Source organism: Perognathus longimembris, chromosome 19 (assembly GCF_023159225.1).
Source record: "Perognathus longimembris pacificus isolate PPM17 chromosome 19, ASM2315922v1, whole genome shotgun sequence".
Taxonomy (NCBI): Eukaryota; Metazoa; Chordata; class Mammalia; order Rodentia; family Heteromyidae; genus Perognathus; species Perognathus longimembris.
This window is the reverse complement of record NC_063179.1, coordinates 18872122-18899553: the sequence shown is the minus strand read 5'-3', so window position 1 is coordinate 18899553 and position 27432 is coordinate 18872122. Positions and strand designations below refer to the sequence as shown.

At 42.7% G+C, this 27432-nt stretch overlaps 2 protein-coding genes across 3 annotated transcripts in view; one reads left to right on the top strand and one right to left on the bottom strand.

The window, feature by feature from the left end:
* Slc45a2 (solute carrier family 45 member 2) overlaps window positions 1-17351 on the top strand; it is a 32875-nt gene extending 15524 nt beyond the window's left edge. The window contains exons 3-8 of one of the 2 annotated variants that reach the window (XM_048368338.1): window positions 2286-2611; window positions 9564-9707; window positions 10376-10499; window positions 14474-14685; window positions 15427-15429; window positions 17127-17351. In XM_048368338.1, the coding sequence (XP_048224295.1) occupies window positions 2286-2611; window positions 9564-9707; window positions 10376-10499; window positions 14474-14685; window positions 15427-15429; window positions 17127-17351 (1034 nt within the window). The remainder of the gene's footprint in view (window positions 1-2285; window positions 2612-9563; window positions 9708-10375; window positions 10500-14473; window positions 14686-15426; window positions 15430-17126) is intronic. The other variant, XM_048368337.1, reaches the window with a different exon arrangement.
* Window positions 17352-21453: 4102 nt separating this feature from the next.
* Rxfp3 (relaxin family peptide receptor 3) lies at window positions 21454-22887 on the bottom strand. Its single transcript, XM_048368496.1, has one exon. The coding sequence runs from the start codon at window positions 22885-22887 to the stop codon at window positions 21454-21456; it is 1434 nt and encodes a 477-aa protein (XP_048224453.1).
* Between the last annotated feature and the right edge of the window lie 4545 nt (window positions 22888-27432).

Here is a 27432-nt window from a genome sequence, read left to right as displayed (position 1 = left end):
TTTTTTAAACTCAGGGCCTTCCACTTGTTTGGCAGGTGCTTTACCACTTACGTTACTCCTCCAGCCCTTGAGAACTTTCTTTACTTGAGTTGGGGTTGCACTTGTAAGTCACATGCTTTGTACAGGGAGGCTAACATGGGCACATGGTAGGGACAAAGACAGACTTGGGGGTGGGGTAGGGGGGCTCTTTTTATTCGCCTTGGTTTTCTGGATTTTTTGGTCCTGAAAGGTCCCTAGTTTCCACCTTACTTACTGTTGCAGATTAAATCCACTTGGCTTTCCAGGATGAGCCAGTGTTGAACTTGTACCATACGTTATGAAAGAGGATGTCTGTGTGCTAAAGCCAAAATTTGTTCTCATGACATTAGCCCTGGCCTGAGTTTGATGACATAGCCTGGCTTGGTGTGTGCAGAGCCAGTCAGCTCTTTCTCATAAGAGCTTGTTATCTAATGTGGCAGCAGATGTCCTCTGGACACTGGCTCTGGCTTGCCTAGTAGCCTGGTGACTTTCCAGATGCCCAAATGAGTCTGATCTTGGTAATAGGATAAATGCAGTGTGCTATACAGATGTCGGAGGCAGTAGATGATAAAGTGATTAGCCTTTGTTACAGCTAAGGTGACAAAGCTTTGTTTGGGGGAGACTATTGTGGAAGATAAAGCCCTTCTTTTAAACAGAAGAAGCACAAAGAAAAGACATCAATGAAGTCCCACAGCTCTCTGCTGGCCCCTGTCATGTATGACAGTATCAGTAAACCTGGCTTAAATGTTTCCTCTGGCGTTGTAATATTGCATTAGAAGAATTTCCCTCTTAGACTACTATGCCACTCATACACATCCTGTTATGTTGCTATTGTAGCTTATAGCTATATTCTACCATATCTTTGGGACAAACAAAACAGTTTTGTCTGTTTTCCCCCCTCCCTAAGAGAAGAAAATGGCACATGCATCCTTATATTTATATTTATCATGTAAAACTGCTATTTTATTGCACAGTGGAAGATTGATTTCACATATCAGTTCCTATAAATGTTTATAATAGGGATCTCTCCTGTCTGTCAGGTCACTAATATTTCACAGTAACTGATAATTTTCTGTTATGTATATTCCCATATTCATAACTATATCATGCAAGCTTTACTGCCAGAGAACGTTGCCTTCCACTGGTGTTACAGTCTTTCAAAAATCCTGCTTAAATCACATCACCACCCAAGACATTAAAAAATAATGCTTTATTTTTAAGATCCATTTATTAGTCAATTGGTCACCTGTACATAGTCTCTGTATTAGTTGCAACTAACCAAAATATAAAGTGACCCAAATCCTTTATTCTCCCAGTATTTTAAATAACTCTTAGTTTCAGGATTCATAGAATTTGCAGTCAGGCTTGTGTCATATTTGGTGTTTAGAGTTACATAGGAACTCCAGGTCTCTTTTCATCTTGACCTCCTGGTGTGTGAGGGTTTTGTCTTTATCTGGAAAAGAATATAGACATGTCATTCATTAAAAATAACAAAACACTGATCTATTCAGCTATGTAGACAGCTTGTGTTTTCTAGGCCTGATGAGAGGTTGATAGTGAAAGGTTTCGACAGAAGAATCTATGTTACAGAAGTTTGTGACATACAGGAAGTGGTGTTCAATGTTAGAATTTCTTAGACATTCTCCCATGCTTTGTTCTGTCTCGCCTTCAGCCTGGTGTTCTGAGAGGTCACTGGTATATGCTCTGAGAAACATGTACTAAGTTTGTTGCCAAGTGGCAAAATGTCCTGTCCATACCATGAGTACTGTGTTTCAAAACAGGAACCCAAGAGAATCAGTCATCAGTACCAGGATTTCAAATACTGGATCACTACCATGGGATCCATTTTGAGGAGTTGTACTCTAATGTCCATGAATGACATGTGTTCAAGCACAGCATATTAAGCATGTACCAGAAACACTTCCAGTTGGCGTCTTATGAAATGATAGTAGCATTTATATAATTTATACCTAAACCTTTGTTTTTATTTCTATAGCTATCAACTGCAAATAAGTACCATGAGCTTCTACTAGAGGAAAGAAGATTGCTTACAAAGCTGTGATTTTTTTCAGACTTGCTTTGTACCCCCTTCAAGGAGTCTAATAATACATCAGGACCCGAATGGCCATGGCCTGGCTGGCAGTATCTAAGCCTCTCACCCTATTGCCCCTCAGGATGTTTTTCTATGGAAAAAGGATGGGCATGTACATGACAGAAAGGGAAGATGGTCTGCCAAATATGCTAATGTAGCTCTTCTTGCTTTCCAGGTTTCGGGGGTGCCCTGGGTTACCTTTTGGGTGCCATAGACTGGGCCCATCTGCAGCTGGGAAGACTGCTGGGCACAGAATTCCAGGTCATGTTCTTCTTCTCTGCCTTGGTGCTCACTCTGAGCTTTATTATGCATCTATGCAGCATCCCCGAAGCCCCACTCAGGGATGGTGCAAAAGACATGGACGCACAACAGTCCCTCACGGAGCCCCCGCTGTCGTCAGATGGAATGCACGACTATGGCTCCATGGAGAAAGTTAGAAATGGTTCTGTAAACCCGGAACCGGTCATGTGCAGAGGGAAAATCAAAAAACCCTCTGAGCAGGTAGGAGTGCATTTTCTTTTTTCTTAACTTGGGAAAAATATTCTTGCTTTTGTTCTTCATCTTAAAAAAAAATTCTCTCTTCTATTTGTTTGTATGGTGTGGAGAGTTTTGTAACGTCTAATTGAATCTTCAATACCCAAGAGCTATTATTATCCTTTTAAGTTCAGGAGATTGATAGCTTGGGATACAAGTTGCAAGGAAATGGCAAACAAACAAACAAACAAACAAACAAAAAACCTGGGAGGAGACAATATTTAGTAGTGATCAAAGTTTCTAGGGTTTCCTAAAAAGTGTTGGCTAGTAAACAGTAAGGATTTTGGAAGAATTAAACTCATATACCCATTATGACTCTTAAATGAGTTAGTACATAGAATGTTTCAAGTAGCAATGGTTTGTACAAGATGTAACTTCACTTCTATAAAGGTCTAAATGGTGGTCCTGGGCTGATGGAAAGATTCTGCATTCAACTATTATTTTGTTGCTAGGCATAGCATGTTCCCTTATGGATGCAATTCAAGTGGCAAACATAAGTTATGGTTGCCTGCTTGGACAACTGGCCAGAATGTACTTTCATGGCCGCCTCTCAAAACTGCAAGTAAGACAGCAGATATTGCCCTGGATGGGAAGTCACCCAGCTGAAACTCCTCTTATGTATAGGAAAAGGAGAGCAGACCAGAGTGACCAGCACCTGTCAATCTCTGACAACTTGCCTACTCCTTATCCTGATAGCTGTGTGATCTTTGGTCCATTAACCCACTGAGCTCAGTTTTTCATCTATAAGCTGAAAATAATTGCTATATCCCTTGTAGTACAGTTCTGAGTTAAGTAGAATATCAAATGTGAGATCACCTAACCCAGTGATTTACAAATAATAGTCACAGAAGTTGCTCTATTTTAAATTTTTGAAAATAATTTTCTAAAATTTCAAACATTAAAAATTGTTTTAAAGAGTTAAAAAATAAAATATGATTTAAAGAATTAAAATCTCGGTATGTCTAATGTCCTGGGGCAGAAAGGACTTGGGAATTGTTTGGTTTCCTTTTCCTTTTCCTTCCTTCCTTCCTTCCTTCCTTCCTTCCTTCCTTCCTTCCTTCCTTCCTTCCTTCCTTCCATCTCTGTATTGAGGTTTGGACTCATGGCCTTGTGCTTGCTAGACAGATTCTTTACCATTAAGCCATACTTCACCTTTTCAGCCCTCCTCCTCCCTGCACTCCCTCCCACCCCATAACAAGCATGTATTGCTGAACTCTCTTGGCTTATTTATTGGAAATGTTATGGTCTCATAAACTTCTTTTTAAACTGGACTGATCTTGAACTGTGATTCTTTTGATTTCTGCCTCTTAAGTGGCTAGTACAGCAGGCATGAGCCATCACACTTCATCCAGGTAGTGCATGTTTAACATTTTAACAAGAATGAAAAAAAGAAGGGTTACCAAGTATTTTCAAATAAATGCAGTGTTATTATATTCCACCACCCCCATATCGACTTCCTGAGGGATCTTGTTCACTCTGAAGACTGTGGTACCTCTTCCCGTGCCATCAGTGCAGGGCCCCATGTATGGTAGCATCTATCTTCTGTGGGGGCCATTTTAGCTTCTATGTCTATTTGGTACCTTGTCTGTATCTTTCATGGCTAATGGCAAGGGAATTCCTGGACAGAGGTGGCTTCTAGACCGCTTCCTATCCCAGACATTTTACTTCATGGCAACCAATGTTCTATTTATTGTTTGTTGATGAATGCAGCAGAAGACAGTTGTATGAAATATGCCTCCTACTGGAATTCATCTGGGTGAATAGTAAGGATTATCAAGGTGAGTTATACTGTGTGCTAGGTCATTTTTGAATTAAAAAATTATTTTTGTCAGTCCTGGGGCTTGAACTCTGAACCTAGGCACTGTCCCTAAGCTCTTCAGCTCAAGGCTAGTGCTCTGCCACTTGCGCCTCAGTGCCATTTCCAGTTTTCTGAGTGGTTTATTGGAGATAAGAGTTTCATGGGCTTTTCTGCCCTGGCTGCCCTTGAACAGTGATTCTCAGATCTCAGCCTCCTGAGTAGCTAGGATTATAGGCCTGAGACACTGTTGCCCAGCTTGGGTCATTTATTTTTTAATTCAGTCAATTGATATTAATGACCGCAGCCAGACCCAATGTCCTGGGCACCAGGATATTGTAGTGGCTGAGAGAGTGTCTGTCCCTCCCCACCAAGTTGTCATTTGGCACAGTACAATTATATGTTATTTTAGTTTCCTAATACATAATTTACAAAGGAGAGTCCCTGTCTGTCCTTAATCAGCTTTCACTACTGTTTCTAGTTTACATAACCACACACATTTGTCAAAACTGGAAAATTAATACCATCACAATACTATTAAACAAACAGCAGAATTATTTAGATTTCATCAGTCCCCCTGCCCCAATGCTCTCTTTCTGGATGTACATTCTAATAACTCAGTAGTTTATAACATTTTGAACCATTTTAAATAGTATTTTAAGGATTTTTTTTTGCTGAGAAAACTCCCATTTCTGTTTATTCAATTATGCACATGAATAAAAGCAGTAATCTTACTGCTAGTTATAGAAGTCTGTAAGGTTTTCTCAAGATTGATTTTTTTCTCAAGTACTGTTTTCTTGTTTAGTTTGCTTAGCATTGCTCTAGAATGAATGCAGATGTAAACCTCAGCATGGCTAGTATTTACTTTGGCAAAATGCTTACTTAAGGTCTGCTGCGAGGAGGCCTCACTCCGTGGACATCACTGGCTTGGAGTTTAGTTTCCCCAGCATTGCAACCTGCCTTCTACCATGCACCTGATAGGGGATATAATGCAAGGGAATAATCTGCTCATTTGATTCCACTTGTCACTCCTATTTTAGAAAGACTGCAGTATTCTCACTACATTGTATTTGCAAAGCACGAGAACTAATGGAGAGATTAATAGGATGAAGCCTTTGTGTTTTCTTGATCACACAGCAAATAAGGAACCAAGAGCACCTGCCTGCCCTATGCCTCCTCCACTAGCCAATTACATCTTGGAGATCACTGTTAAACTGGAGTCCCTGGGGTGTGCAGGTCTATGGAGGGAGCAGGAAAGGTGGAATGTCCACATGATGAAACCCATGAGTTAATTACACAATAGTTGCTTTGGATGATCTCTATAAATCACCATATGTCAGTACGTCAGCAGACATATACACACTTAAACCTGGAGAAGAATGGGAAGGAAATATGTGGAAAATGTCTATTGATTTTTTTTTTTTAACAGAGCTAAGCACGGAACTCATGGCCTTGCACTTGCAAAACTCTGTGCTCTTCCACTGAGCTAAATCCCCAACCCTGATTTTTTTCTCTGACAGGCTAATAGCTGCCACTAATTTTTTCTTTTTAGTCCATTCAGCCTTAGCCAAATGTGTACACTGAATGTAAAAATAAATATAAGTAATAAAGAGAAAAAATAATGTCAATTTTAAGAAACAAAATAAGGGAAGCTTTTAAAGTTATAAGTAGATAAGTAACTTGAGGATCATGACTTTTTAACTGTCGCTTTAATAAACTCACCAGCATGGGACACACTTTCTGCACAGTGGGTGTTATGAGGGTTAAATGTCATCAAGTGAAAAAGTTTTAAAAGAAACAAAGGGCTCCATGTTAGTAAGAAAATATGTACATCAAATACAACTGGGGTGGGGGGTGTTAATCAAAGTGTAAGAAGTTTTAGTCACAAGGAACCATTTCAATGGGTCTCTTGTACAGCCTGATGACTATACTTAGTGTATAGTTAATGTACCAGATGCTGGGAAGTTGCTAAGCAAGCAGATTTTAAGTGTTCCAACCAGAGAAAAATGATGAATGCATGAAGTAGTGCCTGTTATTCTCATTTAGTCATTCAACAATATGCACCTTTCAATATATTACATGACATATCATAAACATGTACTATTTCTGCAAATTTGGAAGTAAATAATAAGAAAAAACTACGACCAGCTGCATACTATGTGCCACATACGCAACAGTTTTGTTGTGTGTGTGAATAGTTTTGTTATGTGTCTTTAAAAACAAAACAAAACAAAAAAATTAAAAACAGAGTTACATGTCTTGGGCTCAAAGCCAAGCAAATGGCCCTTTCCTTCCAAATGTACATCTTGGGAGGTCTGCAGCTAAGCAGTGGAAGTCTACAAGTCTTCACCAAACCAGGGCCACGGCCAAGGCCAAGGTGGTCATCATTCCTCAGTCATTGATTTCCAAAGCAAGGGCTGGCTCTGCAATTTGAGGACTGGGATTTTTCTTAATAATTTGGGCAATTGGCCTGAATTATTTGAGGATTCAAACTAGATCCCATAAAATCCATCTCCTGTTCCTCCATGCCAAATATAATTTCTTTTTTTTTTTCAATGTTTAAACAGTTTAGTACACAATTGTGGCATTTTCATTCTCCTGGAAGTGTGCCTTGTTCACTTACGAATTCATTACCTTCCAGTCTCCTGCTCATAGTGGTGCAGAGTCTATGCAGTGAGAAGACTCCTGGGGCTCAGAGCCATGGAAAGCGCTTTTCCAAGACACTTGATGAGCTAGGGGTAAGATGCCAGCTGAATTTTCACTCTGAGTTAAATACCCAAAGGAACTTGGAATATTTATACTCATAGCTTCTACAGAAATATTAGGAGCAATTTAGAAGCTCATATTTATTCTTGGAAGAAAGGGAAAAATTAGATTAGCAATGAAAGCAGGCTGAAAAGTATGTGTAAGGCAGAAGTATAACTTAAAATATAAGATAAGGCTGAATATGTGCATGCCAGATTAATTTTCTTCAGGTGCATTTTTAGAAAGATGAGAAGGAGCATGAAAAGAAATCCCTTAGTTTGAAGCATGAAAATGAGAACATTGTTCCCTCTGTAGAATTTTCACACATAATTCTTTTCTGTTTGAGGAAAAAAGTAGTAATTCTGCATACTACTTATTTTGACATAAATTCTACATGCAGAAAAGTTAGTTTTCCCCTAATTCCAGTGAAATATCCATATTTTATAATACTGATTAAGTATAAGGAAATCAGTACAGCCATGGATAGTGGGTTAATTACTACCAAATGGGTGAATTTTGAAATATCAATTTATAGAATAAACATAAAATGGGTAAATCTACTTTTCTACAGCAAAGAAGTAATTAGCATTATTATATAAGGTTAAGAGTTATAAAACAATATGCTGTTAGAGTTAAATTAAAAAAAAATCTCAGGAGATTGTCTTATCCATACACTCACTAAGATTCAATTTCATTGTGTCAAGATGCAGAATACATACCAAGCTGACAAGACCTATCACTGAACCACAGTTGGTATTTATATTTTCAATGTTATCAGGGTAGCCTACTGCTTAATATTCCAAGGTTTCTTTCTTCTTTTATATGACAAGATGTTAAAGGCTGCTTCATTCTCCGTATTTCAAAGCAGTCATCAATCGTTTAAAGTTCCTAATTCTCTCAAGATTTCTGAAACCAAGAAATAATTGTAGCCTCTGATTTCAGCATAATATAAATTTAAATTGAAGACCAGAGGGAGTCTGCTCATTGTTCAGATGTCTGTGTTTACATTGTTCACATTTTATCCCAATACAAGGCTCTTTTTAGATGGGAGTGTACCCATGTAAGAGCAGGTAACTAAGCCAGGTGCTGGTGGCTCACGTCTGTCTGTAATCCTAGCTACTCAGGAGGCTGAGATCTGAGGATCATGGTTCAAAACCAGCCTGGGAAGGAAAGCCTGTGAGGCTCTTGTCTTCAATTAACCACCAGAAAGCTGGAATTGGACCTGTGACTCAAAATGGTAGAGTGATACATCGTCTGGAGTGCAAAAGCTCATGAATGGTGCCCACGCCCTTACTTTAAGCCCCCAACTGATTTTAAAAAAACTTTAAAAGAAAGACAAAGAGAAAGAAAGAAAGAGAGCTGGCATCTAGCCAAGAGCAGGAAGATGACTGACTGCTGTTTGTTTTAGTTTTCAATCACTGCATAAATATTACTACAAACTTGGCAGCTTTAAACAACACCCATAATACTCATTAATCATCTCCCAGCTCTGTGGGTGAGATCTCTTGTTGGGTTCTTCTCTCTACTCTCTCAGAGTACCACAAAGATGAAACCAAGATGTCAGCAGAGATGTGTTCTCATCTGAGGGTGCAACTGGGAAAGAAAATGTTTTCCAGTCCAGTCAGATTGTTGGTGGAACTCAGTTCCTAAGAATGTGGGGATGAGGCGCCTGTTTCCTTGGTGGTCATTGGCTAGGAGTTGCTCTCGTAAGATTCACTTCAAGTACTTTCTATGTGTCCCTTTTTTTTACTTCAAAGACAGTAATCCTGTGCTTCAAATCTCTCTAACATTCGCTTCTGCTACTGGCTGGTGAGAAATGAGGCTCGTGTGATTCAGCCAGGGTCATGTAGGGGAGCTCTCTTTTAACTCAAAGCCAATTAATTAGGAACCTTAATTATCTCTTTAAAACCCCTTTGCTGAGGGGAAACATCAAGGGGAAGAGACCATGAAGGCCATCTTGCTTCCGGCTACCATGCTATCAGAGTCAACAAATCCAAGAATTATAATAATTTAATGGCTGTGTCCATCTGTGAGCTGTGTCCTTGTATTATTAAAAGATATTATATATCTCTCAAATGCTGGTCCAAATCTAGCACTATTCTCATCTTTTTCCCTTTGGTCATAAGAGTCCCCATGGACCTGAAACTCTAAGTTGTGTTTCTTTTCAACAGGAAAACTTATATGAGTCCATTCCATTGAAGCCTATGTTCATCGTCCCAAAAAAGTGGCCTTGTGTGAGTGGCAAGTGACAGAAACATGACATTGGCAACATAACATGTGATTGGCAAGTGATGGAAACAGGAGCTGTGCGCACTGGCTCCTGTTGCTGGTTGGATAGCCATACCAAAAGCCACACCTCTGTTTCATGTTTGATTTCAGACTCGGAAGGCAATGACCATGAGGTCACTCCTGAGGGCACTGGTCCACATGCCTCCCCACTACCGCTACCTTTGTGTCAGCCACCTCATTGGATGGACTGCCTTCTTGTCCAACATGCTCTTCTTCACAGATTTCATGGGTCAGGTAATGAATTTGCCTATGCAGATGACCATTGGCTTGTACAGGAAGCCACTGCTCAGTGCCTGTGGAGGGTCTTCTTGGGTTGTCTCAAGAGTGAGCCCAGTTAGAGCATACCAAAGAGTACCTTCAAGGAGCTTGCTGACAGACAAGTTCTAGAAGTATACAACTAGAGAACACCATGTGACCAACCAATGTTGATAAAAATGCAGCTAATAGAAGGGAACCAGTGTGGTTCATGGCATTATGTCAGGCTTCATGAAGGAAGCACAGTATAATTTGGGCTTGAAGAGTGAACAGGAGTTGAAGAGATAGCTACAGGAGGGGGAAGAAAACAATCCCACTGGGAATAAGCATGGCATGTACAGGGAAGAATCAGAAGCCCATTGTCTATCAGAGAACTGATGCTGGCAGAATTGCTTATGTCAGATGGGGACCAGACATTTGGTGACAGAAGGGGTGTCAAAGATTCAGGGGAATGTCATTTAGACTTGATACAATGGCATTCAATTGCTCAAAGACTCTTGAAGAAGGGATGACTTGGTGGTGACAGATGGAGCTCAGTGGCCATGAATGGCCCCTTGGGTGGGCACATGTGTGGAGAAACAGAGTGGGAGGAAAAGGGTCCTACTATACTGAGTTTGTGGCTCAACAGACCCAACCTTCTCTTTCAGATTGTATATCATGGAGATCCTTACAGCATGCACAACTCCACTGAATTTCTCATCTATGAAAGAGGAGTAGAGGTTGGATGTTGGGGATTGTGCATCAATTCGGTGTTTTCTTCACTTTATTCTTGTAAGTCTCTCTCTCTCGAGTGTGTTTCCTGAGGGTATCTGGCCAAACAGAACCCAGATTTTATATTTCTCTACCAATTTTATTCTCTTTAAAACACCAGGCGATGGATTAATTATATGGAGTAAGGAAAACCATCCCTTTGGGAAGGATCACACAGAGTATCCATTTGCACAGTGAACACTAGCTGTCACTTCCCTCTGTGATTATTTAACATAGGAACTCAGTGGGGGTCCTGGTCAAGGCTTCCTGGAAAATGAAAGGAAATGCTGGAACAAAATGGATGGAAGATAAAGTCTCAGAAGATCTCTATCCTATTGGAGAAGGCCAATGGTGGTGTTTCATAACTATGCCTAGCAGATTTGTAGGCAGCATGAAATAGGAGAAATAGTTATGGTATAATACATGACAAAACCAACATGTAGTATGGCCTTAGTTCTGATGTATAGGATGGTGACTTCCAGGATTAATGTCCCAAGATTGAGGACAACTGACCTTACCTTCTCAGGTGCCAGATTTCCATGGGATCTTTAAGTTTCTTAGTTCTCCTACTTGGCTAAATTTCATCTGAGAGAACAATCCTGGGCAAAGACAGTGCTGCCATTGATTTAAAATAGGTTAAAATTGTTGTGTCAACATGTAGAAATTTGGCTCCTGCTTCTTTATCCTTTCTGCCCCTCCATGGTAATGAGGGGGGAACTGACCCTCAATTTAGAGCTCTAAATTTTAGACAAGCTCAGTCAACCTGGTATGGGCCCAGGTTATGAAAGTGGAAAAGATGAGGAGAATCTGTTACTGGGAGTCACTTCATACTGAAGTGTGCTTCTTGTTTAGAGGGAAAGTTTTTTTTTGTTTTTTTTTTTTGGCCAGTCCTGGGGCTTGGACTCAGGGCCTGAGCACTGTCCCTGGGTTCTTTTTGCTCAAGGCTAGCACTCTGCCACCTGAGCCACAGCGCCACTTCTGGACATTTTCTGTATATGTGGTGCTGGGGAATTGAACCCAGGGCCTCATGTATATGAGGCAGGCACTCTTGCCACTAGGCCATATCCCCAGCCCTTAGAGGGAAAGTTTGAACTTACCCTGACCTTTCACCTTGACATAGTACAGCAGGAAATACACCCCAAGCTCTTTTCCAAAGTTAACATAACTAAGGTCAAGAAGTCTAATATAACACATAAGGAGTTTGTGAGTGCAATAAACAAAAACTTAGAAAATTCACTATTTAAAAATTTATGATGATCAAATAGTGGTAGCTTCCTGTTCACATTTCTTTAGCACACACTTTTCTTCCCTGAGATTAACTAAAAAAATACCAGGAGGAAGATTTCAAGTACTTAAAACAGAATCAGAGAGTGACAGTCTGAAAACTTATACTTCTGCATTATTTTGTGCTTTCAAGAGGCGACCTCTCTCACTGTTATACAAGTTAACAATGCACTCGGACCCAGTACACAGACTGCCTCATCTCCAGGTACTGACCAACATTTTCCTTCTACTTCCCCAACTGGTTAACTTCTAAGCATTCATTTAGATCACCTTAAATATAACTTCTTTTGAAAACATTCAAGTTTTTCACTCTATACTCCAATCTATCTTAAACAGAAGCAAAGAATTCCTTCACTTTTAGAGCACACTCCATTCATCTCTATTTTGGACTCATCATATGACATGAGACTCAGCTCTAGCATCTCCATCTAGACAGAGCTCTTCAGGGCAACATGGATACCGGGTGAGGAATGATAATAAGGGACTTATTTTTAAGCTCCTTTTGTACAGTAAGTACCAGGAAACCAGTTGGAATAGCAATACTGAGTACTGAGAAGAATCCAGTTATTCCTGTCATACACTGCTCTTGATGACTGATGCTCAAATCAATCATTTCTCTCCAAGCTAAACCCCTCTCCTACACTGTGTGAGGTTATGGCTAACGCCAGTGTGTCAGACCCAGTACATGGTGAGAGACTTTGGGCCTGAGATTATTGACTTCTCCTCTTGAATACAGTAATCTTTGTCAGACTTTCCATCTTTGTGCTGAAGTTACTTCTGTGTCCAAATATCTCTTTGTATTCTTTGTCTTCTCCATGGCTGGCCTATACAACATGGATAAGAGCTGAATATTGATGGTAGCTCTTAAGAACCAAGACACCTTGGGTTACATTTTCCTGCATAAAGATAACCATTAAGCAAACAAGCTTGTCAAGGCTTATTATAAAACTGACCTAGCTTTGTACTGCTTCCCTTCATGGCCTTAGCAACAGCACTCCAGTCATGGCATGCCTTCAATAGAGGAAGCAATGGCATTTCCAGAGCTTGTCTTTCACTGAGTGACCTCGGACAGTGTTTTGTTTCATAATTGATTCAAAAGTATCTATGAGGTGTTAGCTGAGGAATTATTTGAATAGCTATGGAATATTTCTTCCATTTATTAGCATATATTAGTTGCACAAAGGGGTTTAATTGTGATCTATCTATCTATAGATATCTAACAATTTAATCTAATTTTTCCTCGTTCTTTCTTTTTCTTGTCCTCTCTTCTTTTGAAATCTCTAAAAATTTTTATTGTTATTAAAAGGTGATATACAGTGCAGTTAAAGTTACATAAGTCATGTAAAGAGTACATTTCTTTTTGGACAATGTCAGCCCTTCCTTTTCTCTCTCTCCCAGCTTTTCCCTCCCATTCCTACCAACTTCAAATCAAGTATCATTATTCAAGTATCATTATTATATTTTTATTCATAAATATGAAATACTTTGAATTGTCCTCTCCTTTTGCCCTCCTCTCTTCCATTAGTTTCTTTCCCCCAAAACATTCTCCCCATTTTATACTAATGACATGCTTTCTCTTCCTTCATTCCTTCCTTCTTTTCTTTCTTCCTTCCTTCTGTCCTTCCTTTCTTGCCTCCCTCCTTCCCTCCCTCCTTCCTCTCTTTCTTTCTCTTTTTCTCTCTCTCTTTCTTCTTTTTGGTGTAGATTCTGCATACAAGACATTTTTCCTTTGTCTGGCTTTTTTCATTTAATACAATGATCTCCAGTTCCATCCTTGACTAGACACATTCCAAGTATCTATAGTTCATTATCTGGTTTATGTGTTGCAGTAGCATGAGGTAGAAGAGAGATAGCTCTACTCTTACATCTGTATGAACAAGCCATGTTTCCTGCCCAGATAACCAACTGTAATTCAACCTGTAGTTGTTGAAAGAGCAACAGACACATTAATTGGACACACACACACACACACACACATTCAGCATTGGGCAGTTTGATTTCTCAGACACATTGCCTCGTTTTGCAGATGAGAAAGTTGAGGTGATAAGAAGTTAGAAAACTTGTGTAGTGAGGGAGCCTGCTATGGGGACCTGTTGAGATCCCTGAACATCCTGGGAAGTGTTGGAGAGACAGGAAAAGTATCCATAGAGAGTTGCAAGTCATGCACTTCTTTCTTATATGTATAAGCTGTATTCAAGTGGGGGCTAAGGAGCTATGAATGAATGACTTGCATCATTCTATAAAATCTGGATATTTTAATTTTTCCCAGCTCAACTTTGGGCACCAGGGTCAAGATAAGCATGCATTGTCATTTTGTTCCTATTGGACCAGACATCTCTAACTAGAATAAGTCTGGCTTTTCCCCTGTCCCTTACAGTCCTGGTGTCCCTTAGCCAAGGTGTGCTCCTCAGCCTCCCTGTTTACATTCTTTTCCTATTCAGCACACTGCTAAACAGTGCCCGGTCTTCCTCTCTGGAAAAGAAAATCAGCCTAGCAAGGCAATTTCAAGCAGTCTTTTATGTAAAGGATTTAAAATGGATCCCCAAAGCCAGCTGTTTTCAACTCACTGATAAGGAGATTCTTTTGTTCCTGACTCAGTACCAAAGGAAGTCTCCTAAAATAGTGAATCTTCAAAAGAAAGGATGGTCTGAAATTATTAAGTGTTGGGAGGCACTGCCAGCTGTAATTTCTCCCTTTCTTTTCCCCCACAGACTTTCAGAAAGCTTTGGTATCCTACATTGGATTAAAGGGGCTTTACTTCATGGGGTATTTGCTGTTCGGCTTGGGGACAGGATTCATTGGACTTTTCCCCAATGTCTACTCCACCCTGGTCCTGTGTGCCATGTTCGGTGTAATGTCCAGCACCCTGTACACCGTACCTTTTAACCTCCTTGCCGAGTACCACCGAGAGGAAGAGAAGGAGGTGTGTACTTGGTGAGCCTCTGCCCAGGGTAACAACCAGACTCACCAAAAAGCTGTGGGGCTGGAGGTGGGATTTCCTAGAAAAGTCCAGAGCCAAACTGGAAAGCCAGGGTTCTTCCAACAGCAGAGTAATGTCCCCATCCAATCATAATGACACAAGCATGGTCGCCAGCCCAGCCCCAACCCTTGCACTGAGCCTTGATGAGCTTCAGATTGTGAGTCCTACTCCCATTTGGCTGATTAGGAAAAGGAGGCTCAACGATGCCCCAGAGGAGCATGATGGAATTTGGGGGGGGGGATGTGGGCTATGGGTAGAACATTCCTGAGAAATATTGCCCTAGGGAACTCCAGCTTTAGTAAATGTACCGGGAGGAAGGTCAGAATCCTAGCTGATGATCCTCACCATGCTACTTAGAGGGGTGTATTCCCCAACTGTGGCTTGGAACTCAGACTAGAGAGCAAGGCCTAAAGCAATCCCTATAAGGACAGCACGATGGGGACTGTTCTAAAAATGATCATTTATTATTATCAAAATGTGCAATTCTTCCTCCATGCAAATAGGCTTAGCTAGAAACAAGAGAAATAACCCAGTTTAATCTAGCTTAGGAAAGAACTGCAAAAGAGGGGGAAAAAAGCACTAAAATTCATCTGTGTGACTGCAATTCCAGCCTCTCTTGCATCATTGGGGGATGCAAGTGCAGCTGCCCGGCAGAGCTGCAAGAGGAGTGAACACCTTCTCTAGCAAGTGTGGTGGTGTCTGTCCTCATCTCTGACAAACATGGCCACCAGTGCGTTAGTTCATGCAATGTGCAGGAAGCAATGGGGCTGTTACAAAGTTGACCATCCTCAGGAACTGCCCCTCCACAGAGAGAATGACATGGCACCCAGGAAGAGGCCACATATGCTTTGGGTTCAGAGAAATGGATTCAAATTCTGCTTCTCCCGTGGTTGTGGGGCACAGGCAAGGCTAGGCATTTATTTATTAAATAGCACTTAAAACGAAGTCATTTTTAGAGGAGGTGACATATTCGTGTGCTTCAGTAACCACAATGACACACAAAAGAGTATATTATCCCTCCCCCAATGGTAGAGTACCATTTTTGCTTGCTCTTTATTTTTATTCATAATATTTTTAAATGAGAAGCAAGCAGTCTGAATCTGTTTTTTCTTCCTTATTCAATGAATTATTTGCATTTCTTTACATGATGTTTATTTTATTAATAACAGTAAAATTACCATTCAAACACTTAGGGCCTCCTTATCCTCAGTAGTCAAATGAGAGTAATTCTCACTGTATGAATTTGTCAGAAAATTAAGCAAGATAGCGTATATGCCTACCTCCTACCTAACAAGGACTCAACATTGACAGCTAATATTGCTGTTATCTTAGACTGTCATAATTTATACACCTAGATAGCAGATGACAATGAAGTATTAAATAAAAAAATTGTCCAAGACTGACCTGCTGACCTATAAAATACATCTAGTAAATAACAATGAAAACCAATTCAGACCAAGTAGTAAGTATCAACCAAACTATAAACAAATAACCCTACTTTGAAAGGGTTAAATTATTCTGATAGTTTCTCCTAAGTCTAGAATGATGTAAAGTCCTTTTGAAAATGTTTGAATTTTTAACACTAAGGGTTTTTTGTTTTTTTTTGGCCAGTCGTGGGCCTTGGACTCAGGACCTGAGCACTGTCCCTGGCTTCTTCCCGCTCAAGGCTAGCACTCTGCCAGTTGAGCCACAGTGCCACTTCTGGCCGTTTTCTGTATATGTGGTGCTGGGGAATCGAACCTAGGGCCTCGTGTATCCGAGGCAGGCACTCTTGCCACTAGGCTATATCCCCAGCCCCTACACTAAGGAAGAAAAGAAATAGGATTTACTCTTCCATTAGTGATTTTTCTACAGCATTGCATTTTCTTTTTAACTTCTTGGGAAGAGATAATTTTACATATGTTAACCACTTAAGACTTTGTCATGGGAAAAAGAAAAACATCAGGAAGGAGGGTAGAACATTCTAGTAGTAGTCCTTAGCAAGTGATTAGCACACTAATGATTACTGGCGAAAGGTGGCTGCTTTCTGTTTTCATGTAGTCCACGGGCTAAGAATTCCTTTCAAATTTGTAGGTGATGGAAAATTTTCCAAAGAAGGACAATACTTTGTAAAAATGACACAAAATCAAACACAAATATCTATACAGTTATATTAAAATGCAAGTTGTTTACATATGGTAGTTTCTTTCACACTTTAACAGCAGAGTCAAGCCGTTCAAACTAAGATCCCATGACCCCAAATGCTTTGATTTGCTCACTGGCTCTTTACAGAAAATCTATGAAATGGTTTGTTTGCTCACTGGCTCTTTACAGAAAACAGGCCAACCCTGGCCGGAGGTGCCAGTTCCTTCTAATCAAATGCCGTCCCTGTGTTTCCCTTGCAGAGGCAGCAGGTCCAGGGAGGAGGCCTGGATGGCAGGGGGCGAGGCAAGGGCGTGGACTGCGCTGCCCTCACCTGCATGGTACAGCTGGCTCAGATCCTGGTCGGAGGCGGCCTGGGCTTTCTGGTCAACACGGCAGGGAGCGTCATCGTTGTGGTAATCACAGCCTCTGCAGTGGCACTCATTGGCTGTTGCTTTGTGGCACTTTTTGTTAGATACGTGGATTAGTTCAATAAAGAGATGTTGAACCTAAGCTCAGAGGAGTGAAGCTCATGACAGGAAACCGGCTTTTTGGAGTCTTTGCACTTTTGGTCTTCCTAGTAGTAGATATGTGTGTCATGACTTCTGCTGGGGTTGTCTGCTCACACCTGGCATGCACAACAGTCCCTAGGCGTCTGAACTATGTCTGCATGCACTGGGGGCCACTGGGGGCCTGCAGTTGAGACCACCTACCATGCTGTGTGTCCCTCACTGCCTCTCAGAGCAAGCAAGCATGGGAGAACCCTCCCTCCTCCCCCCTCCCACTCCCCTCCCCCCCCCCGCCTGTTTTCCCCAGGGCATTTCAGGCCTTGAGGACATCTGAGAGAAGACCAAACAGCCACCAATGGATAGTGGGGAGGAGGAAGACACATATTTGATCAAATTCACAAATGCTCAAAACACATTAATGACTTATTTTATGGTATTGATGTATTCACAGTTAATGCACTAATAATTCTTATGAATTTAAGACATCCACAGCAAGTCTGCTTAAGCTCTCATGCTGAAAGATTTACCACCTTCAAATGCATTCATTTCATTAACACAGCAAACTGTTTCTCTTGAAATAGTTTCAGCCTCTGGAGTCAACACCAAAGTCTTTCAACAAATGGCCCCCGGTTCCTCCTCTGATCTTCTCTCCTCCAGCTAAGGAGTTGCTCCCTAGCCTGGCTCCTCCAAGTGCCTCCCATGTGGACAAGAAGTGTGATTTCATAAGCACACCACAAGCATTGGACTCTGCTGCTTTTGCTACTCTGTAATATACTGTTTGCTTACCTATATGCTTTGGGCAACAATGACAGTATCAGAGAATTACGATGATGTATAATAAATAATACTTAGGGAATACTTTGAGTTAGAGGTGCAAATGTTTTACCTTTGCTAATACTACAATCCTGAATCCCAGTGCTGTGACTTTTTTTAAATTCTGTAGACAAGGAAACTGAGGCAAGAGTGTATTAGATAATGCATCTGAAGCCATATAGCTCATAAGTTGTAGAGCTGGGGCTTTAACCCCAGAGCCCTGTGCTGCTTCCTGCAGGGGTAGCACCTACCAGGTGGCTGACACTTGGATGGTATTGCCATTGCTGTTATTATAAGTGAAGCTGTTAGGATCTGAGCATCCATCTTTGGAACACTGGGTAGATTACTGCACTAAGGAGGAGAGCTTTAACAGGCTTGATTTCTGTCCCTGTCTTTTCTTTTCTTCTCTCTCTCTCTCTCTCTCTCTCTCTCTCTCTCTCTCTCTCTCTGTCCCTCTCACACACATTCACAGTTAAATCCAACATGCAAATATTTTACTAATTGAACTCATCTCTATAATGGCTTGAATGAGTGAAGAGATTCCTATCTAAAAACCCATTTTCACTACCTGTAGGGACTCAAGCATTTGTTTTCAAGCTACCAATGATATGTTCTATCTGGCAAAAAAAAAAAAAAAACCAAAAAAAAAAAACCACTGTTCCCAAATAAATAGGGTGTTTTGAACAGAAATCCTGTAGGAGTAGAAGCCGTAAGTAGTGATGCCACACTTCTTCGGCTTCACAAGTTACATCTGCCTCCTCACATTAATCCTGCCTAAAGTGTAGCCATATTTCTAGGCCCTTCTTAAATATAATTTTGGCCACAAAGCTTCTGATTCCTGAGCAGAACTTACCTTATTTTTATTTCCATAGCATGTTTAGCTTTCCTATTATGTCCAACTCATTGTTCATTGTCTTATCTTGCTTGTGTTTATGGCTGGCTGTCTTAAATGCAGAAATTATGATTGTCTGGCTCATGAACATGATCTTAGTATCCAGCACCGGATATGGCCTAAATATTCACTTAGAAAGTAGTTACTGGTTTCAACTGATCTGATCACTTCCTCTTGGTTTTTGTGTCTTTGCTGTGGACAGCAATCTAGGTATCTCACCTCCCTTGCTATGTTCACAGCAACTGTTAGTTGGATTTAGAAAAGATAACTCCTTTTCTTTCCATGAAGACCTCATCTCTAGTTCCTCCTATTTTTCTAGTGCCCAGAGTAGCAAAAACTTATACTTCAACATACAGCCCAAATTTTGTGTTTTACAAGATTGAAATAGCAAGTTACTTTGACAGGAATCTCTCAATAGGAGCCTATTATCGGGTTGCAGCTGAATGTACTGTTGTTTGTTTTCTTGTGTTGATTTTCCATTTACTTTGTATTGTTGAGATTTAGGGGCCTTACATTTCAATCTTTCTAGCCTGATACTCAATACCAATAAGTTTTCTATTCAAAGGCAAAGAAAGGCAGATATGACTAATTTGAAACAGAAGCACTATCTGTTTTCTGCAAGAATTGACTTCTTAACACTTGTCAGGATTGAGGTCTGACAGCTTTGATTTTTGCTAAAAGGTTTATGAATGTTGAATAATTGCCTTGTGTTGTATTACCAAAACTGGGACAAGGAATGGCAGACATATAGATCTCACATTTTGAGCTTTAAATCTCATTCATTCATTGCAACAGTTCTATAGTTCTAAATCACTTAAGTGAACATAGGTTTCTAATGACTATTTATTGTATTAAAGTAACCACACCAAAAAGTGCCTTCATTACCAGCTTCTTGACCTCAAAACAAAATGACAAAGAAAACTTTTAGTAGCATCTTTCTGTGCATACTGGCAGATAGATTGGCAGGTTGATGTTTGATCTTCATCCTCAGAACTGCCTGAAGAAAGGACCTTGTGAGGATCATAATAACTTAATTACTACAAGTACAGAGCTGTCATGAGAAATGTGGACTAGTCTTCAAAAACAGTCTCACTGACTGGAAATTAGGCAAATATTAATCATGAACATTCAGTATGAACTCTAGAAGAAACAAAATTTGATTAAGGTAGTCTATGGGGATTCTTATTTCTTACTTTTTCTTACCCAATACAGAACCCCACATCTAAAATTCTGCTGATCTGCTCAGAACAACCTCTCTGGACTACTCTTCCTTCTAAAACAGATTTTACTTGAGGCTTACATTCTTTTCTATCCTACACCCCTTTTGAAAGGTCAGGCTCAGGCTTCTAGAAACTTGGTCTGCAAGAAACCCCTGCTCATTTCTTGCTCTTCTAAGCCTATGGAAAACCTCACTATGCTCTCCCTCCACTCTGGGATGCAGGGACACCTGCAATTCACATTCCTAAGGAGTGAAGGAGAAGGGGTACAGAGCCACCCTCACTCTCAGGATAGCTTTTCAAGATGTTCCTGGACCTAGGTCACCAGTAGCAGCAAACTAAAGGGAGGGTCACTGTCTCCAGTGCATAGACTACTCAGCCTTCAAGGACGCATCTGCCTGCACTTCCTGCTCAATTACCAACCAGCTCAGTTTCCTTTAAGGTCGGTAGCCTGAGGAGGGTTTCCTACCAGCTTCTTGTCACTCCCATCTCTGGTGCCATTTGAGCTCTGAGGTTGTCCCTTCTTCACCCTGCTCCAGGTGATAAACCATACCACAGTGTCACACAGGTAATCTCTCCCTCATCCATTCTCCTGAGGCCAGACCAACTATCCTCACTCTTTTCTCCCAATTCTAAAAAAAAAATAAAAGCTTCTTTTCTCCAAACTGCAAGCTCCCAGCCATGCAGGAAAGTCAGACCTTTGCTCCTTAATAGTCTTGGTTTTGTGGTCCAGAGCCCAAATCAAGTGTTTGGAGGAGCTTTCCCATCAGGATGTAGCTTGAGACTTTGTAAAAAAGCTGCATAAAAGTTGCTGGTACCAATGCTCAATTGTACATCATTTTTCTGCCCCCCATCCCTTCAGCCCCCAAAGTCCTGAGGTCTTTCTGCACCTCCATGCTCCTATGCTTCCCAGCATGGACAGTAAATGGAGTGTTGAGGTGTGGACACAGGCTGCCACCTTGGCCTGTGGAGGTGATCTCCAGTGCTACCGCTTCCTCGATTTCACAGCTCCGTTTTTCAGAGAAGGCCCTCCAGCCTTAGTGCAGGCTGCTTCTCTCTATCTTCTACCTACTTGCTTTGGGATGCAGGGGCTCTCGCATCTCCTGCAGTCAGTCCTCTTTCCCTAGCCAAATGAAGACCTTCTTGCTCTCCCTGAACCTCAGTAGGCTGAGCTACTGGGCAGCAGGTCATAGTGTCCCCCACTGTAGACCACCACGCCGGGTGGGTAGTAGAGCAGATCAGGCTCCGCTGCAGCCTGCAAAGGTGCCAAGGCCTGCAGCCCGTGCTGATCCTCGGGCTCTGGCTTGGTGGTGGCTGTGAAGGGGCGCATGTTGGTGAGGGAAGGCGAGGCGATCCGCCACAGCAGGTTCTTGAGCGCCTTTCGGAACTCGCGGCGCACTAGGCAGTAGAGGATGGGGTTGAGGCAGCTGTTGGAGTGTGCCAGACACACGCTCACGGGGAAGGCGTAGACCTGGCACAAGAAGTACTCCTGGCTGAAGGGCACCGCGTTGAACTTGATGAGGATGCTCCAGGTGGTGAGGGCCTGGTTGGGCAGCCAACACAGGAAGAAAGAGAGGACCACGATGGTCACTGACTTGGTGACCTTGGCGCGTCTCCGGGCGCTGGCTGAGGTCAGGCCTCCTCCGGCCGCGGTGGGCCCTCCTTCCACTCCCACCACGCGCCGGTCGGAGATAAAGCGCACCAGCAGCAGGTAGCAAAGGCTGATAATGCCCATGGGCAGCACGAAGCCTAGCAGCACCTTCTGCGAGTGGTACAAACCCAGCCAGAACTGCCTGTCTCGGCCCAGCCATTGGTCAGGGAAGCGCAGCAGGCATAGCTCCTCGTCCATCACCCTGATGGTGGTGGAGAAAATGGCATTGGGCAGGGAGGCCAGCATGGCCAAGCTCCAGATCAACACACACAGTGCCTTGGCTGAGAAGCAGCAAGTGTCCCCCCAGTTCTGGCCCCAGCAATTGCCACGGACGTGCGCACGGGCCCGGTGGCTGTTAAGAGCTGAGGCCACCGAGTGGTAGCGTGCCACACTCATGGCAGTGAGGAAGAACACGCTGGCATACATGTTCATGGAGGTCACCACGGACACGATCTTGCACATGGCCTTGCCAAAGGGCCACTTGAAGTCCAGCGCGTTCTCCACCGCCCAGAAGGGCAGAGTGAGCACGAACTGGAAGTCCGTCAGCGCCAGGTTGGTGACGAAGAGGTTGATGGAGGACTTGCGCCAGCCCTGCTTGGTCTTCATTAGATAGAGAACAAGCAGGTTGCCCGTCAGCCCCAGGGCGCAAACCACCCAATACACGGCGCTGATGAGGATCCGAACCCGGGACTCTGTGTCTGCGCTGTCTGCCCCGCTGCTGCCCGGGGGGTGCCCAGGGGCAGCGCCATCGGGCAACTCCAACCCCAGCTCCCACCACAAGTCCTCAAGCTGTGGCGACGCGTTGCCGCTGGTGTTCGCCGACTGCAGCAGGTCTGGGATCAGCCTCAAGAGTTCTGCAAACTCGTCGCCTCCAGCTGCCTTATTCATGGTGGCTGAGGTGGTTGCAGCAGCCCCCTGCATGCATAAGGACTCCTCGATCATCGATCAAGGGAGCAGCTTTCACTGTTCCCCAGTCTGTTCCCCAGGAAAGCGCACGGGACGAGCCCCCGAGCTTTCCAGGTAGCCTTAGAAGCTAAGGCTTAGAAAGCTGGCTGCGGGATGTCCCGCGCACCGAGCACTCCTTGGGGCTCAGGAGCAGAGCTCGGTCCTCTCTAGAGGGGAGTTAGAGAGCCGAGGGGCTGCAGGGAGTGGCTGGCGTCCAGGGGTTCTCAGGTCAAGTTCAACATCTCTGCTGCAGGGCTGAGACTCACCGGGTCCCTTCGCGCTGCCGCCCGCCCGCCGTCGGTCGCTGTCCCTCAGGTGCTGGCGCCTAACGCACCTGGCGGCTCGGGAGCGAGATGCTGGGTCCTCTCCTACTCTCCCCAATACCGCTGTGGGCTTCTGCTGCCTGGGCGAGGTTTCCGTTCTTTTAGAGATGGAGAAGGTCCGTCTTTCCCACTCCCTCTGCTTGGAGGTGTGTAGCAATGTCTGCGTCCCTGCTGTTGTCAGCTTACGGTGAGTGATCAGAGGCGATTCACCCGAGTTTTATGGGCACCCCCTGAGCCTCCGATTCGAGGAGCATGCGTAATCCCTACCCAAGGAGAGGGGGTGCTTTCCGCGGTGCTGAACCCCGCCGCGCCTGCCCCAGGGGAGGATGGAGGGCGTGGATGCCGGCAGAGACCTTCCAAAACCTCCCCTCTCCTCTCCAAAGTTTCAGAAGGAAACGATCACAGCCTTTTATTTTATCTTTTATATTGCAGGGAGAGGGGGGGGAGGAGAGATCTGCGTCGGTTTGTGTACTTTCTTCCTATCAAATATCACAATTTGAGGTTTTTAAAAATATCTTTCATCACTTTATCAATGACATTAATCCTTTCTGATGAAGAATTGTTCTAACACTCCTCCATCTCCTGTCCCCAATCCCTTTAAAAAGAACGGAAATGGCTTCTTTTCATACCTGACTAGGATATGTATCCTACCACTCACACCCAAGCTCAAGTCCTCCTCTTTACCACTTAGCTGACGCGGGGGTGGGGGGTGGGGGTTGTCAATGGGTCTTCAGCAGCAGAAAGCGGGGTTCAAGTGTTTCCTGTACTTTGGGATATTCTGTGAAGTGCAGCTAATTAGAGCATATAATTGGTTGCTGACTTTTAATACATTAAATAGCACCTATCTACCCCTCCACCCAAAGCTCCTAGAAGAAGTGTTTGATCGCCTAAAAACCCTATACTCTCTTGATCTAGATATATATGGACTGGTGGACAAAGGGGCTGATTCTGGAGCACTACCCCCATGATTCTACTACTATTAAAATCACTACTATATGATACAAACTACATTCTATGAAACATTTTTGAGATGCTTTCTTAACTGTGGGAATTAAACTGAAGTGAAAGTATATTAGACATACAACAATTGTCCTTACTTCTGGGCTAACAAGAACTCTTACTTATGGAGACAAAGAGGATATGAATTTAAAGCAGAGGAGATTTTTTTTAATGTAAGGAAGAAGTGTGGTACTCAAAATATATAAAGGAAAGGAAAGGAAAGTGGATTTGAAAGCACATGTCCTTTGCAAAGAACACTTGGCTATAGACAGGGAAATGCTCTAACTCCCCACTAGAGGGTGCCAGGGATTTATTTAAAAATTAAACCAAGTTAACCCCGCTCCATTGATCAATCAGTTCTTATCTGAAGAGGAGTCTGGCCCTATTCCTCCAGCTAACTCCCAAACGGCTTCCTATGGCCTTCTTTTATCTCGGTTTTAGTAGCCTCACTTGAGTGCTCACTTCTCACTTAAAAAAAGGCAAATGAATGAGTTATCAAATTTTATCTCTGTTTTGTGGTTGTTTTGTTTTGCTTATTTCAAGAGCTGTTGGTACTAAGGAAGCCCAGGACAAACATGGAAAGCCCTCTGCTCTTCAGGTTTTGGTATGTTTATATCAATGCCGATTTGTCCCACACACATAGAGACACCTCGTCCAGCCAAGAATATATCTACTTGATATGCTCTGAATCACAAATAATCACAGTGGATAAAGAATACTGTAGGCAGTTGATTCAAGTTATCAGATTTGTTCTTAGCTAGGCACTGAGCTGAGTTGAACGGCATATTATGACTGCTGACCTAAATTTTCTCTCTCTGTCTCTCTCCTTCCCTTTCTCTGTCTCCGCCCCCCCACCCCTTCTCTCTGGGATATTGGAGTGAACTCAGGGTCTTGAGCTGGCTTAGATTGCAAGCTTTCTTGCTCAGTTGGAATTCTACCATTTGAGCTATGCCTCTTGCCCTGATTTTTGCTGGCCTTTTGGAGACAGACTGTAGTTAATTTTTCTTTTCAGATTGGCCTTGAGACAACAACCTCTAGAACTCAGCCCCCTCAGTAACTAGGATATGAGCATGAGCCCTGGAACCTTGCCCAAGTCCCCTGTTGAACTCAGTGTAAATGGGTGTGCAGTTTAGTAGCGTCTGTGGCTTGTATTTTATTTAGTCTTGTGCATGACTAACTTGCCTGAAATGCAATCATCTGTGCCCAATCCATGAACAATAATTTTAGCTCTTTCATTTGCCTTTTATTTGTTTTCAGGGATGGGTAGATAATGAGTGGTTCTACTTCACTTTGATGAGCTGATCCACTTTTAGATTTGGGGGGTGTTAATCAGGGAGATTCCATTTATGTTCATTGTGTTACACCAACAGTTTGTTTTCCTGTACTCCTGAAATTAAGATCAGGCTGTGATAGAGGCAAAGGTGGGGGGGGGGGAGGGGAGGAAAGGAAGGAGGGAGGAAAGGAAGGGAGGAAGGAAAAGGAAAGGAAGGAAACCTTCTTTCTCCAGATTGGCAGGATATGGGATCTTGAAACATTTTCCTGGGCCACTCTGTGTTCACAAAGCCATGTGGGCCACATGACATCATTAGTGAGGACAGAATAGAAGCATACTCTAGCACATCACATCTGAGCCACGGGGTACAAGGGCTCCTCAGCTTGACAGCTGGTGCCTGACAGAGGGGACTTAGAGAGATGGGGCTCTGTGGAGACTGTCAGTCCTAGGGAGCTGCCAGGCCTAATTCTTTTGACTCAACTATGACATCTTTGGCTTATTTTCCATCTTGATCCTAACTTTTAACCACCCAGGAATGGAGCTGTGGCACAAGTAGTAGAGTGCTAGCCTTGAGAACAAAGCTAAGAGACAGTGCCCAGGTCCTGAGTTCAAGCTCCACTACTGGAAAAAAAATAGTGTTGGTAGGAATTTGTTTCAGTAGAGGGCATTAAAATAGGTCTGCATCGGGCTGGGGATATAGCCTAGTGGCAAGAGTGCCTGCCTCGGATACACGAGGCCCTAGGTTCGATTCCCCAGCACCACATATACAGAAAACGGCCAGAAGCGGCGCTGTGGCTCAAGTGGCAGTGCTAGCCTTGAGCGGGAAGAAGCCAGGGACAGTGCTCAGGCCCTGAGTCCAAGGCCCAGGACTGGCCAAAAAAAAAAAAAAAAAAAATAGGTCTGCATCACTTCACCAAATTCTGAGGGGAAAAATTGTTTATCTAACCAAACTTGGCTTAAGGCTGTCCTGAGTTGGAGATATCTTCTTAGTTTGAGAGACATTAAAATTCATGAACTTTGGAGAACCTCCCCCCCTCCAATCAATTACACTCTAGAGCTCATGTGGTCCAGAGAAGAGAGGGAGAAACCTTGTCCACATGCTAGGCTGGGCTTTGGTCAGCAGGCTATAGCTCAAGATGTAGCTGCATTCACTCAATCTAAAACTAGACAGTAGACATCAGTAAGCCCAGTGGTGTCATTTATAAATATGGACTGTTAAACAAGATAAGTTTAAAACCATACTCCAAAGTTCATCTCTTATCTTTGTAATCTATTGTTTCTTCAGATTTACAAATTCTGATTTGTCTTCTGTCACAATGGATTAGGTGTGTATGTGTGTGCATGCATGTGTGTGTGTGTGTGTGTGTGTGTGTGTGTGTGTGTGTGTCCTGAAGCTTGGACTCGGGGTCTGATATTATCCCTGGACTATTTTTGCTCAAGGGTAGTGTTCTACCATTTGAGCCACAGCACCACTTCCAGCTTTTCCAGAGTAGTTTATTAGAGACAAAAGTCTCACAAACTTTCCTAGCCAGGCTAGCTTTGAACTACAGTCTTCAGATCTCAGCCTTATGAGTAATTAAGATTGCAGGCATAAGTCACCAGTTCCCAGTTCCCAGATTAAAAAAACAAAACTGTCCTTAAGTAATTGTACAAACAGGCTTCAATTCAACATGTCAGTTTGTATGTACAATGTATCTTAATCAATGTGACCCTTTCATCATTCTCTCTCATCTCTCCCAACTCTCATGATCCCCTCAATTTTCACATATTTTGTTACTAACAATTATTCTACAGGATGAGTCTATACTCAGATATCTACCTAGGTGTTGATAGATTTGGATTACTGCCAGTTTTTGGTTATTACGGGATGTTCTGGCTATTATAGACAATAGTGTTTGAAGGCTTGTGCAGATGCACAGGTGCTTTTATTTCTATTGCAAAAATGAC